At 37.6% G+C, this 19,774-nt stretch overlaps 1 protein-coding gene across 1 annotated transcript; it reads right to left on the reverse strand.

Annotated features, from left to right (window-relative positions):
- Window positions 1–12,097: 12,097 nt before the first annotated feature.
- On the reverse strand, window positions 12,098–15,290 carry PUB15 (Plant U-Box 15). Its single transcript, XM_079067092.1, has 4 exons — window positions 14,818–15,290; window positions 14,586–14,702; window positions 13,386–13,826; window positions 12,098–13,301 (listed from the first exon to the last, which is right to left on the reverse strand). Exons 1-4 carry the CDS (start codon window positions 15,127–15,129, stop codon window positions 12,252–12,254), a joined length of 1,920 nt encoding a protein of 639 aa, XP_078923218.1. The 5' UTR covers window positions 15,130–15,290; the 3' UTR covers window positions 12,098–12,251.
- Window positions 15,291–19,774: the final 4,484 nt, after the last annotated feature.

A 19,774-nucleotide genomic window follows, 5' to 3' on the forward strand; every position in this document is an offset into this window, starting at 1 on the left:
GCTCGACCCTATTGTTCCTCAGATCCTTCGACTTCTTGTCGAGGATAGCAACTGGTTGCTCAATGTAGTTCAGGCTGTCATCCACCTGAATATCCTCTAGAGGCACCATTGCAGAGTCGTCTACCAGGCACTTCCGCAGCTGGGAGACGTGAAAGGTACTATGAATCTGGCTAAGCTCGGCTGGCAGATCCAGTCTATACGCCACCTTGCCTACCCGAGCTGCAACCCTGAAAGGTCCAATGTACCTGGGGCCCAACTTGCCCCGCTTCCTGAACCGGATGACACCTTTCCAAGGTGACTCCTTCAGGAGAACCATATCCCCGACCTGGAATTCCAGGTCCGAACCGCGCTTGTAGGCATAACTTTTCTACCGACTCTGAGCGGTCTGAAGTCTGCTCCGAACCTGTTGGATCCTCTCCGTCGTCTTGAGTACCACTTTGGTACTCTCCATGACCCTCTGACCAACTTCACCCTAGCAGATCGGGGTCCTAGACTTCCTCCCATATAACATCTCGAAGGGAGGACGGTCAATACTCACGTGGTAGCTATTATTGTAGGAAAACTATGCCAAGGGAAGGTAGGTATCCCAGCTACCACCGAAGTCTAAAACGCATGCCCGCGGAATATCCTCCAAGGTCTGGATGGTCCGCTCGCTTTGACCATCCGTATGCGGGTGAAAAGCGGTATTGAAGTGCAGACAAGTACCCAACTCGTCGTGGAACTTCTTCCAGAATCTGGAAGTGAACCGCACATCTCTGTCAGAAATCACGGAGAGTGGCACTCCGTGTCGTGCTACAATCTCTCTAATGTAGATATCGGCCAGCTTCTCGGACGAGATACTCTCCTGGATCAGTATGAAATGAGCACTCTTGGTCAACCGATCCACGATGACCCAAATCGAATCTACCCCTCGTGCGGTCCTGGGAAGCTTTGTGATGAAATCCATAGTAATATCTTCCCATTTCCACATAGGGATATCCAACGGCTGTGTCTTTCCGTGAGGCCTCTGGTGCTCTGCCTTGACCTTCCTGCAGGTCAGGCATCTCTCAACGTACCAGGCTACATCCCGCTTCATGCAGGGCCACCAGTAGTCAGGGCGAAGATCTTTGTACATCTTCGTTGCCCCGGGATGAATAGAAAATCTGGATTTGTGCGCCTCCTCCATCAAGACCTGGCGCACACCTCCATGATATGGAACCCACACTCTGCGGTGTAGCGTCAACAACCCTCGGCTATCATAGTCGAAGGAGGAAACCTGACCCACAATACACTCGCTCTTCAGATGTTCCTCCTTCATAGCCTCCTACTGGGCCTCTCGGATCTGCTCCAGAAGCGGAGTCACCACTGTCATCCGGAAGCAAATGTCTCTGATCGGGGCTGCCTTGCGGCTAAGAGCATCGGCCACAACATTGGCCTTCCCCGGGTGGTAGAGGATCTCACAATCGTAATCATTCACTACATCTAGCCACCGACGCTGTCTCATGTTCAGATTCGGTTGGTCCATGAGGTACCTCAGACTCTTGTGATCCATGTAAATGGTACAATAGACCCAATAGAGGTAATGTCGCCAAATCTTGAGGGCGAAGACAACCGCCCCCAACTCCAAATCATGTGTCGGGTAGTTCGCCTCGTGAGGCTTCAGCTGCCTTTAACCGTATGCGATGACGTGCCCTCTCAGCATCAATACTGCGCCCAAACCCAATATGGACGCATCGCAGTACACCACAAAATCCTTCACTCCCTCTGGCAGGGCTAGGATCGGCGCCTCGCATAGTATCTGTCTCAATGTCTCAAATGATGTTTGCTGTTCAGGCCTCCAACGAAACACAACGGCTTTCTTCGTCAGTCGGGTCAAGGGTACTGCTATCTTGGAAAAGTCCTGAATAAATCTCCGGTAATAGCCTGCCAACCTAAGGAAACTCCGAATCTCATATGGAGACTTCAGAACCTCCCATCTCATCACAGCCTCCACCTTGGTCGGGTCAACTAATATCTCGTTCTGGTTGACAAGGTGCCCCAGAAACTGCACCTCACGCAACCAAAACTCGCACTTGGAGAACTTGGCGTACAAGCTCTCCCTCCTCAAGGTATCAATCACCTCCCGCAAGTGCTCCTCGTGCTGCTCCTGTGTCTTGGAATAAACCAAGATGTCATCAATGAAAACTATCACAGACCGGTCCAGCATCGGTCTGCATACGCGGCTCATGAGATCCATGAACGCGGAAGGAGGATTGGTGAGCCCGAAGGGCATCACCACGAACTCGTAATGGCCGTAGCGAGTCCGGAACGTAGTCTTTTATACATCCTCGTCTCTGACCCTCATCTGATGGTAGCCTGAACGTAAATCTATCTTGGAAAACCAAGATGCCCCCCCCTGTAGCTGGTCGAAAAGATCATCAATCCTCGGGAGTGGGTAACGGTTCTTCACTGTTACCTTGTTCAGCTCCCGGTAGTCTATACACATCTGATGCGACTCGTCCTTCTTCTTCACAAATAGGATCGGTGCTCCCCAGGGTGAACTGCTTGGTCTAATTAATCCCTTGTCTAATAGCTCCTGCAGCTGTGTAGACAACTCCTGCATCTCAGGAGGAGCCAACCGATATGGTGCATTGGCTATCAGAGCCGCACCAGGGACCAGGTCGATCCGGAACTCTACCTGCCTCTCCGGAAGGTATCCCAGGCAGCTCCTCTGGAAATACGTTCGAGTACTCCCGCACTACCGGCACATCACTCACAGTCGCCTTACCCACTTCCCGGGTATCCATAACATAGGCGACGTACCCTATGCAACCCTGCTGAAGGTAGCGCCTCGCCCTCCCTGCTGAGCACAAAGTTGGTCCTCGTTGTGGCCTCTCGCCCTGAACCACCAGCTCTCCCCCACTTGGGGTCCTGATATGCACCAGCTGTTGCGCACAGTCGATCACCACCCCATTAGGGCTCAACCAATCCGTGCCTATGATAACCTTGTTCCCACATAACGGAATGGGAACTAAATCTATGAGGTAACGCTCGTCATATAGCCTCAACACGCAGTCTCTGAAAACCTCTAATGCTCGGACAGATCGATCGTCCGCAATCTCAACCTCTAAAGGACAGTCTAACATGCCTGAAGACTCAGAAAACCTCTTGCTAAGAGAAAGAGAGACAAATGATCGGGTAGCCCTCGAGTCGAATAACACCTGAACTGGGATGCCGTTCACATGGAATGATCCTAAATATAACACATAAATACAGCACATAAACATCATAACTGACATGAATTAAGAGTTAGGGAGAAGAAAACATACTCGTTACCACATCAGGTGTCGCACGCGCCTCCTCGGCGGTTAGCTGGAAGGCTCGGCTCCTCACTACCGGAGCATCTTTCTTGCCCTGTCGGCCATCTGTAATCCGCAAGGTCGTTGGAGCTGGCGCCGCCACTGGCGCTGCTGCTGTCAATCTCGGGTAGTTGGCCTTTTTATGGCCCTTCTGATTGCAATGAAATCAAATCAAGTCTGATGTTTGAAAGGTGGGGGTAGGGGCAGTACAATCCCTACCAAAGTTCCCAGTCTTGCCGCACTTATAGCAGTCCGATGTCTCTAACCTGCAAGCTCCCTTATGTGACTTGCCGCGTTTCCCACAGTGGCCCCGGACCTGCGGGCCCTTCGACCTAACGTCGGATCCCTTGTGTTTCTTCCCCGAAACCCCAGTAACCTGCTCAGTCTCCGCCTTCCTCTTCCGGATGTGCTCAATGTCAATCTCCCTCTCCCTCACCCTCGCAATCATGGCATCCAATGTCGGGCATGCCGAGTAGCTAAAATGCTTCCAAATGTCAGCTCTCAACATGTCGTGGTAGCGGGTCTTCCGCATCTACTCATCCCGTGCATACTGAGGCACCAGTAAGGCCCTCTCTCTGAACTTGGCGGTAATCTCCACCACCGTCTCAGTAGTCTGTCTCATGTCAAGAAACTCCCTGGCCAGCTGTTGACGCTCCACGACCGGTGCAAACTCAGCCCTAAACCTGGTCACAAAGTCAGACCAGGTCATAGCCTCAATGGCTGAAGCTCCCAGTGAATCACCAACTGACTCCCACCAATCTCTAGCTCTGTCCCTCAAACAACCTGCGGCATATCGGACCTTCGACCCCTCAGGGCAGAAGCTCATCAACTGAGCAGACTCCATGTCTGCGATCCATCTCCTGGCAACAATGGGGTCCTTCACCCCGTGGAAGTATGGCGCACCACATCCCCTGAAGTCCTTGAAGGAGAGTGTGCATGTCCCTGACTGAACGACAGCCATGTCACTCTGAAACGTCCTGAGGCGATCCTCAATCAGATCGATAATCCCTTCCTTAATCGACCCGAAAATCATCGGGGTCGACTCAAGGATGCCTCTCGTGATCTCAGAAGAAATGAACTCTCATAATCCCTCATCAACTGGATCAGTGCCTGATCCCGAACCTGATCCTGACCCCGAACAACCCCCTCTGTTTCGCGTAATCATCACCATTCTGAAACAAAACACATAATCGGCAGGGTCATACATAACCTCGAGAGGTCTCACATACTACAAGTTCCCAGGTTCTATCTCAGCCCTCCTTGACTCGAGTATGGATCCTCTGCTTTCAGTAGTACGAGCCCATTCTACCTTCCACATCTATCCATACTTTCCTCAAGGATGGCCTTGACTTCACCAAGTCCCTTCTACTGCTATTGTTTACTACACTAATCTCATCCTAGGCTTACCCTAGGGTAACTCCCCAACCTACTTTCCGTCATCAGCCGCATAAGGAATCCCTGCTACCTTTACCTAGCTAGCTTGCGAATACCATTACATATCACTAAGACCAGATAATTCTTCGAATGAGAGGTTCTACCTTACAACGGTTGGACTCAAACAAGAGCTGCGCAATAGGACTAGACCTAACCTTCTGAAATTATTTATTCCTCGCAATATATAACTTAACGTATTCACTTACTAGTTAGCTAAAGATAATTAGAACCCCTAAAGCACAAAGCAAGCATCATTCGAGCATTGGGTAACCATACCAAACATATCCTATTCAAGCCATCATATTACTGATTAATCATTTCTAGCATATAACTCAATAAGCACATATAGCAGGCACAAAAGGCATCTTCCTAGATCCTTATCCCTAATCTAACATGCAGTTCTCATACACATACAATAGGTATATCAGGCATCCTCCCTAGATCCTTAGCCCAAATCTAGCATCCAGTTCTCATGATCATATCATATCGTAACATAACATGTATGGGTATCTTGGGGAAAACTTACTTGAGCTCGACCAGTTGCACACATCACACACCTTGTTCTTTCTCAAAACTTTTTATTTTAAATTTTAGGAAAATTATTTTCTTGTAAAAATCTTTTAAACCCTTGATTTGAGTCCAGACACCCCGAAGTTGTGTCCGAATCCCTCAAACCAAGGCTCTGATACCAACTTGTAACATCCCGATTTTCAAGACCGAAAATTTTGTTTTTAATTAAGCAATTTATAAAACTGTTTACTGAAAAACATCATTGATTCATATCATTTCATAAAACATAGTCACGTGTCTCAAACCATATCATAAAATAGTAATAATGTCAGAGTACAATCCCAAGAATCTCATAATGCGGAAATCATGTGTGCGTGTGATGTGTTGCTACCGTGCCGGCTCCTTCCCCTTCGATGAAGAGGTACCTAAAAACAAAACTAAAAACTGTAAGTACAAAGCTTAGTGAGTTCCCCCATCATACCACATACTATACAATAACATACTGTCAGGCATATCTGGATGCCCGACCTACCCCTTCGGTCTCTTTCAACCGGTAACTGCCTAGCATATCTGGGTGCTGGCCTACCCCTTCGGTCTCTTTCAACTGGATACTGGGACTATTTCACCCCTACCACTAACACATAATCACATAGCATACTATCACATAAAGCATAACAGATAGTGACATACCATACAATTATCACAAAGACAATCATCTCAACTACAATCCTACTAGTGGGTCGGCATTAGTGCCTTGGACCCACTTCTACTGGAAGGTAACTCACCTCAAAGTCGTGTAGTAACTGCACTGTCCTCGGTGCTGGAATTGACTCCTCTCAAACTCCTACACATAACAACCTTCCTTAATTACCCTTTCACACTCATACCTCTTTCAAGGGTCAACTCAGGTCAAAGTCAAAGTCAAGGTCAACACCTTCGTCAAAGTCAACTTTTGGTCAGAGTCAACATCAGGTTGACTCAACTCGCCGAGTTGGTCCTCCAACTCGTCGAGTTCCATAATCCACAAAACACTGGAACTTCAATCCTATTCGTCGAGTTCTCCTTCATACTGAATCATGACCTTTTGCTCATGACTCGGTGAGTTCATCCTTGAACTCGTCGAGTTCTTCTTCACAACAGTCGGGACATTGCCTTAAATTCGCCGAGTTCATCCTTGAACTCGTCGAGTTCTTTGATCTTCAAGCCCATATTCACGTCCATCTTGTTGAGTCCTCTTTTAGACTCAACTAGATCGATCAGAAGCAGAAAAGGTTGGGGAACCATAACCCGACTCATCGAGTCCCATGAATGACTCGTCGAGTCCCCCAAAGTCCATGTCTATCTAGTCGATTTCAGTCGAGCTTAATGCATCCAGAATGTAGATCTGACCTCCTAGGGTCGATATAGCACGTAAAGTCACGAACTTCACATCCATGCATGGGTCTTCAAGCTCAAAATGCCCAAAAATGAAGTCTACAAGATGCATGGGGCTCTCATGGCCATAAAGTTGGCACCTTTATGCCATGAGAACCCTCTAAGGTCCAAGATCTGAAGTCCTTACTCTAGTATACACTCTACCCCCGAAAGTGACTTAGAAATGCCCCAAAATAACAAGATTCAAGCCCTAAAGAAGATCTAACAAATGGGAACTCAAGGTTGAAGCTTTTTAGCTCAGACAAGCTGGAAATGTAGCCAAGAATTTGGATCTACTACCTTCTTCCTGAACCTCTAAGCCTTTCCTTCATTCTCCAAGCTTCAAATCACAAAAATGCACCAAAGTAGCTCAAGAACACTTACAACTGATTAGGGTTTCGAGAATGGGGTCTGAGGGTGATGGAGGCTCGAGTGGAGGCCACTTAACGTGTTTAAATAGGGTGTAAACCCTCAAATTTAGGGTTTCATCCAGACATGTCTACTGGTCGAGTCGGGGCTTCCGACTCGGCGAGTAGACTCTTCCACCCACGTTCAATCCTTCGCATCTACTCGACGAGTTGGGCCTCCAACTCGTCGAGTCCCAGAGTAAAATACAAAAACTTATAATAAAGAATACATACCGGGAACCGGGCGTTACAAAGAAGAAGAAGAAGAATAAGAAGAAGAAGAAGAAGAAGAAGAAGAAGAAGAAGAAACGTGAGCTAGGATTTTAGAATCAATTTTTAGGTGATCGATGCTTATGACACATGATTTAGGGGTATAGGATTACATGTTAGTAACCAATTTCCTTAATGAAATAACAATGAGTAGGTTACATTTGAGTTTATTTTGAAAAAAAAATGTTTTAGGTCTAAAATGGAAAATTAAAATAAAAAATATATGGTTATTTAAAGAATAAACTCAATTTACCTGTTGGTAATCAATTCCATTGTTGAATAATAAAGAATAAATAAAAGCTGGGTATTTTTCGAAAAAGTAAACATTTTAGGTTTAAAACGAAAAAACAATCAAAATATAAGGTATTTTTGGATAGGGAAATTGACTTATCAGGGTAATTACATTTTCATTTTGTTCATATTTGGGTAACTATTTTTTATACACATATAGGTTAATAGGTAACCAATTTGTTGGAAGTTGTTCATATATGATTATTATGACCGGCTGTAGCAAGTTACAGTCGATCATAATGTTATATGTGAACCCTTCCAACAAGTTCGTTACCTAGATTTGTATAAAAAAAAGGTTACCCAAATGTCAACAAAACGAAAAGGTAATTACCCTGATAATTCGCTTTCCTTTTTTGTTTACCTTCTAATTTAGATTTGGAATAAATTTTAATGTAAATGGTAAATATTTTTAAAACCACACAATTTTGGTAAATATCTTGTTACAATACACTACTTTGGTAAAAATAAAAATAAAAACTTCAGATTTGACAAGGAAAAAACACATCATCATTTTATAAAATTTTATCGTTTAAGATATTAAATATAAAAATTAAAATTACTAGAAACTAAAAGTAACATAGATGGTGACCAATAACATGAAGAAGAACATCATCTTCAATGAAGTTTGCTTCATATACTATAAGAATTTAAAATACAAAAAATAGAAGTAGTTTTTATCTACATTGATAGCTTTACTCTTGTCTCTTTTATATATATATATATATATATATATATATATATATATATATATATATATATATATATATATATATATATATATATATAAAGAGAGAGAGAGAGAGGTATTTGATAACTATGCTAAAAAAACGGCTCTCAACATGTCGTGGCCAATTTAAATGGTCATAAATATTTTTTAAGAAAATTTAACTGAATCTATTAATATTGCAAACTTTATGATCGACCGCCTTAATAAAAAGAGAAATTGACTTATCAGGGTAATTACATTTTCATTTTGTTCGCATCTGTGTAACTTTATTATTTTTGTAAACATCTAGGTAACGAACTTGTTGAAAGTGATAATATATGACTGGTTGTAACTTGCTACAACCGGTCATAATGGTCATATACGAACACTTCCAAAAAAAAATTATTACCTAGATGTGTACAAAAAAAGTTACCTAAATATGAACAAAACAAAAAGATAATTACCCTGATAAGATAAGTCAATTTTGTAACTTGAATGTCCACTTTTGATTTTTGAAGTCTTTATTTTTCAATTTTGACATTAAATATTTTTATTTGTGTTATAAATTACTTGATGAAACTTGTAACAATGAAAAGACATTTAAAACACAATCCATTCATATATTTTGCATCAAATATTATATATTAAAAAAAATATTTAAGGTCAAAGTTAAAAAATAAAGAATACAAAAGTAAAAAAATAAATAATAAATATGGGACGAATATAAGATTTGTAGACTTATTATATATTTTGTAAAATGCGGCCCAAAACTAAAAAGAACCAAATATCAAGAGAATGTTCGGTAAAAATAACCGGTAACGGGTAGATTCTAGCTTATAGTGTTTTATTAAACGCTAAGTGAAGTAACATTTGGATTTGGAGCGTTTTGTTTATTCCAAATATACATGTTATGGAGCATAATACCAATAAGTAATAACTATTACTGTTGTTATGCCTACATGCTATTATCATTTGTGTTGTTTTGTTTATTTACTTGTAACCTTTTGACCAAGTCAAAGTGGAGATCGCATGTATTTTGTGGTGTAGTAATATTCCGGGGTCAATAGTGTTGCCTGTACCCGGTTCGGTAATCATTTGAAATTTTGGTTAGGTTTTAATCTAATTAAAATATAAATGGTTGATAATTTAATATAAGACCACGCGCGAAAAGTGATTTTAATCAATTTATAGAAAGAATAATAATCAGTTTTATCGTTATTAACAAATAAATGAAATGGATGTATTTGATTATTAAAATATGTCGGTCAATACAAATACGATTAAATCATGAACGGAATGATTTGTTTATTTATTATTATATTATTATTATTATTTTATAAATATAAAAGGTTGTTTGTATTTGTTATTTTATTTCTTAGGGAAATTCTTTTCATTTCATCAGTAAATGAAATAAAAATATTATAACATAAATCAGTTTTATATATGTGGATTTATAAAAATATTGTGGAGTGTAAAAATAAAAACCCATTTTAAAGTAATATTTTTTTTCTAAAAAGAAATAGGAAAAATACATCCAATCTTGGTTTTTATTAAAGTTTTGTCAGTTATCGAATGATACACAAAATGAAACTAAAACTATGTATACTGTATTTACATATAAAATTAAAAAAAAATCATATATTCAATTACTCTTTCCAAACCAAAACAAATACTTGTGGCATGGGGAATAAGAATATTGTACACACTACACATTATTGTTAATGGTCGGAATCATAATGACACGATTATCATATGAGATATCTAATGGTACATATCTCTCCCTATATAAACAATGTCTATGTGTTGATACTTCTCATTGTGGTTCTATGGGAATCAACACTTGCTAAAACACATCAAGAGAGGAAACCAACCACTTATGGCCACCAACAACATGTCAATATCTAGTGTTTCCACAAACGAGCTTCAAGCCTTATTCGCTAAAGTTAGAAATACACAAAAACAAATTAAAAACAAAATATATCGGCTTAAAGGTGATATAGAAAAATCTTTCATGGAGATCAAAAGTATTATTGAAGACAACTCCAACAAACTTATATCAAACTTTTTCGAAGGCCGTAAAAGAAAATTTGTTGATCTTAACTTAGGAACCGATTTTGTTGATATCGAGAAAGATTTTGAATTAATGTTTGACCAATTTGAGTCGTCGATGACTCATATTGATAATTTCATGACATTGAGTGATTTGACTAATAAAATGATCAAAGAACGAAATGATTGTAATAGAGGTGGTGGGGTTGGTCAACGTGTACCTCAGTTTTTACAAAAACTGTACGACATGGTAGAGAAAGAAGAAAACAATTATTTTGTTTCATGGAACCTCCCTAATCGTGATAGTTTCATCATCCAAGACATTAACGAGTTCGCGACGCAACTTCTTCCAAAGTATTTCAATCATGCAAATTTTAGTAGCTTCAACACACAACTCAACATATATGTAAGTGTCAAATGAGAAATTGATACACTTTGATTTTTAAATATAATTTATCCATGTTTAAATATAAATTGCATAACAATGTCTTCATAAAAACCAACATATTCCTAGCCATATCCGTTTCAGTTCTTGAAGTTGAAAAGTTATTTTGATGTCATAAATTATAAGAGAGTATAAAATCTTTGACGAATTAGTGACTTTTTGAAAGGGGGAAATCTTAAGTGCATTTATTTGTAACTTTATTTCCATTTTGATAATATTTCTTGTACATATAATGGATCAGTTTCTAACTATTATTTTGGTTTGTCTCGAAGGGTTTTAGCAAGATTAGTTGGGAACGTCATGAATATGCGAATGAATGGTTTCAAGGAGGAAGATACGATTTGTTAGTGAATATTAAGAGAAGAGAGAAAAATCCACTATTGACTTGCTCAACTATAAAGTTTTCTTTACTACAAGTAAAAATGTTCAAGGACCAATTGAAAACTATAGAACAAGAGCAAGAGAACAAGATCAATTGTCTCTCAAACTACGAAGAAAAAATGAAAAGTTTAGTACATGAGTCTAAGGAAAAAGTCATCAACATGGCAAACATTGTCAATAAAATGATACTAACAAGCAACCAAAACATTGAAAACATTAAGAAACCGAAAATGGACATTGAAGACAACGTTATAGGTAACATATACGTTTGGCATTAAAAAAATTACATTCATACATGACTTAGACCATGTTTTTTGTTTTTCCAATTAATTGGTTGGATAGATTTTTTTTCTTAAATTTATTTGAAAAAATAACAACGCACTTGGAAATGGAAAGAACAACTAAATGATGGGAAATTTATAAAAATTAGGATTTAAGGAGAAAACTGTCTCCTTAACTTTCTCTATTAAATCGTTATTTATGCATTAAGCCCAAAAACATCCATAAAATATGATTGATGGTTTGTTTCTTTGTGAAAATATGATCTTGTAGGAAAAACAGAAGGACACAATCAGGATGTTGATGAATCGGACATGGCATCAATTAATAAGGTTGAAGCACCAACTTATCTTCTAGATCTGGATATTGAAGACACTTGGTTTGTATAAAAAGAAATGGAGCCATACTTATCATTTGATGGATCTATTAATAATAAGTCTTAATATAAAAAAACAATGTCCTATGAATCATTTGATGGATCTAAATATTAAGGGATGTTTGCATGTATGTTTTAAGATGATTATTGTTATTTTCATGAAATTAAAACTATATAATCTCTAGTTGAAGACAAAATATGTAAAACAATTTCATTAAATAGCAACCAAATTTCAATTTTATTTCATTGTTATGAAATTTTGTACCATTATATAAATAAATGATTGAACATTAATACATTATGATAAACATTCCTTTATATGTTTACACACATGCTCACATTTGCTCCAAAAAAAAAAAAAAAAAAAACAAACTCACATAATATGCTCACATTTGCTTATTTGTTGCAAAAGTGCATTAGCTTTCCTTTGAGCTCTACTCGTTCCCGATTTACTCAACTCCACCAAATCATCATAAACATCATACTGAAGTGCAGCCAATATCAAACACGATTTATTCATCCCAAGTTCAAGAAGAACAGCAGTTGCACACTCCTTGTTCTTCGGTGTCCCATCTTTCACAAACCCTACAAGAGTCTTGATCACGGGCAGCTGCCCGAGCCCGGTCACCCCTTCGGGCTGTTTAGCAAGAAGTGAAAGAATCGACAAAGCTTCATCAACCATTCCTAAAGACTTCTCATTCAAAATTCTCACCAATGGTTCGATAATTCCAGCTTTTATAGCTCTAGTCTTGTTCGATTGATTCAATGAAAGGTTAAACAACGCAGTTGCAGCATCTTTTTTCCCTCGAATTGACCCGTTTTGTAAAAGTTTGACCAAAGGTGGAATCCCTTTTAAAGAACCAATCATCACCTTGTTTTCATTCAACATCGAAAGACTAAATAAAGTTGCAGCGGAATTTTCTCTCGCTTCATCTGTTCCATTTTGAAGAACTTCAATCACAGCAGGAATCGCACCTTCACGTGCTATTAATCTTTTATTTGATTCATCAAGTGATAGATTCAACAACGAAGTGACTGAATGTTCTTTGACTTTATGATTTCGGGAGTATAAAAGTTTGACCAAAGGCGGGATTGCTCCCGAATTCGCAATCAAGATTCGGTTTTCTGGGTTTTCTTTTGAGAGCATTCGGATCTTTTCAACAGCTTGAGTTTGTGTAGCGAGTTGACTCGATGATAGATTTTGAATCAGTGAAGAAAGCTCGTCCATGAATGCGTTTTGGTTTTCTGAAATTGAGAAACTTTCCTTTTTTGGTAACTCAAAGTTGTTCTTTTCACACCATTGAAGAATGAGGTTGCGAAGTGCAAAATTGGGAGCGAGTGCTAAGTGAGTCAATATTTCACCGGTTTTTGGACATGTTCTATGAGTGTTCAACCATTTTTGGATGCTTTCTCTTTCATATGTCTACAAATTTTTGGAGAAAATAGAATTCAGAATCTAAAAAGATAAAACTAATTTTAATATTTATGAAGTTATGTAGTTAATTACCTGTCCAGTTGCAATGATAACAGGATCTGTCATGATCTCGAGAGATATCGGGCAAAGAAATTCATGTGGGATAAGCATAGTTCGACACCTGTCAAAGCATCTTAATGATGAAGAATCATCAAAAGCTTTATTTCCACCATTAATGTCATCAAAACCTGCAACTTTTTTGAATTTTTTCAAAAGATCGACAATTTGTTCGGTGCTTTCTACATGCTTTGTGGGACCTCGTTCCTTCACAAGCTTTTTCACTGCAACTGTTTCGATTTCCAAGTCGCCAATTGAATATAAATCTAGTCTTTTTGCTAGTCTTTCTAATATTGCAATATCCGCATTTCTCTCATCGTTTTTTGAGAAAATTACCATCATGTCCATGGCTAGTTCTATGTCTAATGTATCGGTTCTCCTTTTTGCTCCTTGAAGTTGCTTTCGAAGTAGCTCGATCTATGAACATCAAAATCAAAAACTCAATAGCTATTTACGAATATTTTGATGATGATGATGAGGAGGAGGATGGGGATTGGGGATTGGGGAGGGCATTTTCGTCTTTTACATAGACGAGATCAAGATTCAAGGGGAAAGTCATAGTCTATGAATTGGACTAATATTCAACTTCAAAAATTTGCATAAATTCTTTTCGAATTTAGAAAGAATGTGACATTATGTTTAACTATGTAACAAGCTTTACGAGTTGAAAAAATTCGTATCAATTGAGTTTGAAAACTAATATTTTTGACTTTTAATCAGAAAATATTTTATTTGATAATAATGCACCCTTTACCAAAGTTGAAAAATAGCAAACAAACTATGTATATGCTATGAATTTGGTCTACTACTTAAAAATCCAAAAAAATTCTGAAGTTGAAAAATAGCATGTTTGACCTTTAAAAGTCAAATCTCAAATCTTTGAATCGCCAGGGAATTGTTGCATACTTGCATGTGCAAAATGAACATGAAGTGCTTCGTTTTGATACGAATAATTTTCTTAATAATCAAATAAAGTTATACTAAATGCATGTTACAAGTCATGTTACACGTTATTTACTTTTTTTTATTCCAAGCAATTTCATTAAATTTCTTCATATTTTAACATTTGCTCTTTTTATACGAATATATTCAGCAATTTCATCTAATTTATCATCAATTTGCAGTTGTTCATCACGAATTTATCTAAAATAAAGATTATAGAGGTAAAGAATTTACTTGTTCTTGAACTTCTTCAGAGATCCCAAGTTCTTGATACTTCAATCCATCTAAAGCTTCATTTAATTTATCATACACATTAAGAAATCTACTCAGCATTGCATCACTCTCCAATGCCTGAAAAGTTTACAAAAAAAAAAAAAAGACAAAAAAAAAAAAAAAAATTAGCGTTTTGACATAAATACCCTTCTGAGATCTTGAAATAAAGCTGTTAATTAGCGAGAAGAATGACCAGAAAGATCTTGCTTCCGAAATTGCAATGCTTTAGCAATTTCTTTGCAGAAAGAAGTGCCTTTTTCAAAGTGACGAAAGACTGAAATGCCCTTGTGGGAATTGATTGATTCATCTCTTTGATTTCTTCAAAAAGTGGGATCAAAAGCTTCAATCTTCTTACGAGCTTTAAACACTCTTTTCTCTGTGTTCTTCGAAACCCCATGTAAGATCCCACTGTTTCAATAATTTCAATCATTTCTGCTACCAAATCATTGCTCTCGTCGCCTTCATTACTTCTCAAAATCTCCATTTTTGCGTTCTCCACAGCCATCAACAATCAAGATTCAAGATTCAAGATTCGAGGTAAAGTTTCGAGCTTTAAAAGCTAACTTTCGAGGAAAGTGGGTTTTCTTCTTTGGGTCTTAGCTGGTTGGTTTCAAAGAGAAAAAAAAAAAAGAAAAAAAAAATGAGGATAAGAAGGGGAGTGAAAGCAAAGGCACCGGTAATTGGCGGCCCCATTTAGGCATTTATAGATATCTTTTATGTCCAAAACCTCATTTTCCACTACCGATTTTTCGAATCTTCTTAGAAATTTATTATTGTTTTTCTAATATATAATGATTTAAAATATTATTTTATGTTTGTCTTTTATATTTTAACTGTAGCGTTTTGTCTATAATATTTGTTACTAAGAATTTCTTTTTGAGTTAATGACTTAAAATCATGAGGAGGCCCAATATAACTAGAAATCACTTTTTCTCCTTTTGTAACAAAAGACCATCGAATTCGTGAATCAATGCTTGTATGTCGTTATCTCTTTTCTTCTGTTTTTCAACAAATATATAACTAGAAACGATCGATGATGAATATGGTTATACATAAGATATCGTCGATATAACTAGGGTGTTCAAAACCGGATATCCGAAAATTCGGATATACGAAAAACTTCAGATAGTGGATTTAGGTATCCGAATCCGTATCCGAATTTTTGGATATCCGAAATTCGAATATACGAATTTTCAGATACGGATTCGGATACCTAAATCGGATATCCAAAATTCAATTTCTTTTATTATAGGCAATAACTAAACATAGATCAAGTCGGTTGTTAGCAAAAAAATAAAATAAATAAAAAAATAATTAAAAAGGTTGTTAATCATGTTTAACAATTAAGAAAAAGACATTAGTTACGCAAATGCCATTTTTTATCCAAAAGAAAGAAAATTACCACTAGCTTTCTTAAGATAAAATACTTGAAAAAACTATAAGTCAAGAAAATAAATAAATATGTAATTTAATCTTGATATTAATAGATGAAATCGAATTGGCAAATGTATAAGTGAAAGACAAACAAATATCTATGCTTCAAAAGCAATATAAACAAATATCTACACTTCCTCGTCAAGATCACCATTCAAAAAAGCTGTTTTAACATCCATTTGATGAATGACTAGATTGTGAATATCTGCCAAAGCAAGTAACAATCTAATGGTAGAAATCCGTGCTACTGGTGCATACGTATCAAAATAATCGATATCGGCCTTTTATCTAAAACCTTGTATGACCAGACGAGCCTTGAATTTATCAATGGTTCCATCTACCTTCATTTTCTTCTTGAAAATCCATTTACATCCCAAAGGTTTAGAACCATGAGGTAAATCAGATAACACCCAAATATTGTTCTCCATAATGGATGACATTTCTTCATCAACCGCTTCTTTCCAAAATGCAACATCTCGAGACTCCATAGCTTCCTTAAAAGTCTTTGGATCAGTCTCAAGATGAGAGGAATATGAGTATTGATTCTTCACTTTATCCCTCGAACCTTCAACCAAAAATAATTGAAAGTCCTCACCAAAATCTTTCGCGACTCGACCTAGTTTGCTTTTACGAAGTTGCTGTGTTTCTGGAATTGAAACAACTTCCTTACCATCTGATTTAGGCACCTCACTTGTGCTTGGAATCGGATTCTTTGGTCTTTGATTGAAGAATACCTCAGCTCATCAAAAATCGCATCTCGCGACTCTATAATGGTATGAACGGAATATGCCTCATTAGGTTCTATAACATAAAACCTATAAGCTTGGGAATGTTCTGCATATCCAATAAATATACAGTCAATTCCTCTTTCACCCAAATTTTTCTTTTTAGGTTCGGGTAATTTCACAACTGCTCGACATCCCCAAATTCAAAAATAATTTAAATTTGGTGCTTTCTTGTGCCAAAGCTCATAAGGAGTAACTTTGTTCTGTTTATTAGGAACCCGATTTAGCACATAATTAGCTGTGAGCATAGCTTCACCCCAAAAGCCTTCACTTAAACCCAAAAAAGAAAGCATTGAATTTACCATTTCCTTTAAAACTCGATTTTTCCGTTCAACAACACCATTTTGTTGTGGATTGTAAGGAGCTGTGGTTTCATGAATGATTCCAACCGATTGAAAGTATTCAGAATCCATGTACTCTCCTCCCCTATCCGTCCTAAGACATTTTATCGAAATACCCAATTGTAATTCGACTTCGGTTTTGTATATTTTAAACTTTTCCAAAGCTTCATTTTTGGAATGTAACAAATACACATAACAAAACCGACTTGAATCATCAATAAAAGTACCAATGTACTCTTTATTTCCCAAGGAAGGTGTAGCATGGAAATCACATAGATCACTATGAATCAATTCCAACACTTCTTATTTTCTTTTAATGGTTGGAAACGGTTGTTCCGTGATTTTAGTTAACATACAAGTTTTGCATTTTTCAGAATTAATGTCAAAAGTTGGAAACAATCCGGATTTTGACATTTCAACCATTCTTTTAATATGAACATGTCCTAATCTATTATGCCATAATATAGAATTATCAAGAGTAAGTGCAGAAGTCATAAAAGTAGATTTGACATGTGATGCAAAACAACTTATAACATTTAACTTAAAACACGATCACAATAATAACCAAATCCTACAAATATTCCACATTTAGACAACACATACTTGTTCGACTCGATAACTTGTTTATAACCCATACAATTCAACAAACCACTAGACACAGGGTTCTTTCGAACCTTTGGAACATACAATACATCAAACAAACTAATTGTTTTTTCAGAAGTAAACGTAATACTAACAACACCAGTTCCTAAAATTGGCTTTGATCCTTCATCCGCCATGCGTAAGACAGAACCTTTATTTACTATGTTCAACTTCGTGAACCATCGTTCATCATTACACACGTGATGTGTAGAACAGGTATCAAGCCACCATGAATCTGTATCAGCCTCCTATACAAAAGAAACTTCAGGAGTTAGTAGAATAACATTAGGTACTGAACTTACAAGATCAATAGTAACTTGACCTTTGGTTGCAGATTGGTCATGAGACCCACTGCCACCACCAGCACCATCTTTCCCACTACCACTAGCACCTTTATTTCCAAGTTTCACCCGACAGTCTCGCTTCATATGCCCTTTCCGAATTGCATCTCCAACACACAAGTTCCTTGGAATCCTTGTGTTTTTGTTGTACTTTCTGTTGTTACCCTCATACTTACGTTTTTTACCCTTGCCCTTGTGATTAGAATTGTCTTCTTTATCACATTCAACCATATGAACTTGGGGCTGTCCAAATTCAGATTTACCCTTTCCAGTTCCTTTGTCATTCTCTTGCTCACGAAGTCCTTCTTCGATTTTCAAATGACTCCCAAGTTGAATCAAACTTATCTCTTCCTTTCTATGTTTCAGATGGTGTTTGAAATCTTTCCATGAGGGTGGAAGTTTATCAATCACACTTGAAACAGCAAAGGATTCGTCCATGGACATGTTGTGTTGTTTGAATTGACCATAAATTCGTAGGATTTCATTATATTGTTCCATTACAGATCGAGAATAAACCATTTTATAATTGTTGAAATCAGAAACAATGAACTTTTTACTTGAAGCATCTTCTGCAATATATTTTGCTTCAAGTGTGTTCCATAATTCACTTGCTGTTTCAATATTTTGATGAGTATCAAAGAGGGAATCACACATACCATTCAGAATGTGACCAAGGCAGATGTAGTTGTCATTCTCCCATTTGCTTCTCCTTCTGATCTGTTCCAAACTTGCATCTTCAACCTCTTCTGGTTTTGGAGTAGAAAGAACATATACAACTTTCAAAGTGGTCAACCAGAAGTGCATCTTCTTTTTCCAACGTCTGAAATCTTGGCCCTGAAATTTCTCCAATTTGCCAAACGAAGTATTCATGTCTTTCAGTGAATTGTCAGCCATCTTTTCAGAAAATGGTAATATCAAACAAGATTGTTGGGGAATTTCAAAATAGGGTTATGGGAAATCTGGATCACAAACAGGAATCATGTAAACACTTTCCTTGTTTGATATTTCGACCCTATATGCCTTAGGTATCACGAAATCCAAACTGGGATAATTCCTGAAGCAACAATTCTGATTTTAGGCACAAAATCAGAATCAATTTTGATAAGATGAAGATGAAGAAGAAGCGTTCTTTGTTTTCTCTGTGTTTCAAAATATATATGTCGTTTTCCCTAACTTATCCAAACAACGGATAAATGAAAAACAGTTTCCATCTTTCAAGAATGACAATTTAGTCATTGTACTGTTCTTAGTATTAATAATGTTTAGTAAATACAAGTGTGCTCTCCCGCACCCCCTAACTTGTATTATAACTAAAACATTATTCTTGAAACACTTGTTAAGTCTATTACACTAAAATATATTTGGTGATAAAATCACCAACAATCTCTTTTCTTATGTTTTTCAACAAATATATAACTAGAAACGATCGATGATGAATATGGTTATACATAAGATATCGTCGATATAACTAGGGGTGTTCAAAACCGGATATCCGAAAATTCGGATATACGAAAAACTTCGGATAGTGGATTTAGGTATCCGAATCCGTATCCGAATTTTTGGATATCCGAAATTCGAATATACGAATTTTCAGATACGGATTCGGA

Source organism: Lactuca virosa, chromosome 8, assembly GCF_052849685.1.
Source record: "Lactuca virosa cultivar CGN04683 chromosome 8, Lactuca_virosa_CGN04683_v6, whole genome shotgun sequence".
Taxonomy (NCBI): Eukaryota; Viridiplantae; Streptophyta; class Magnoliopsida; order Asterales; family Asteraceae; genus Lactuca; species Lactuca virosa.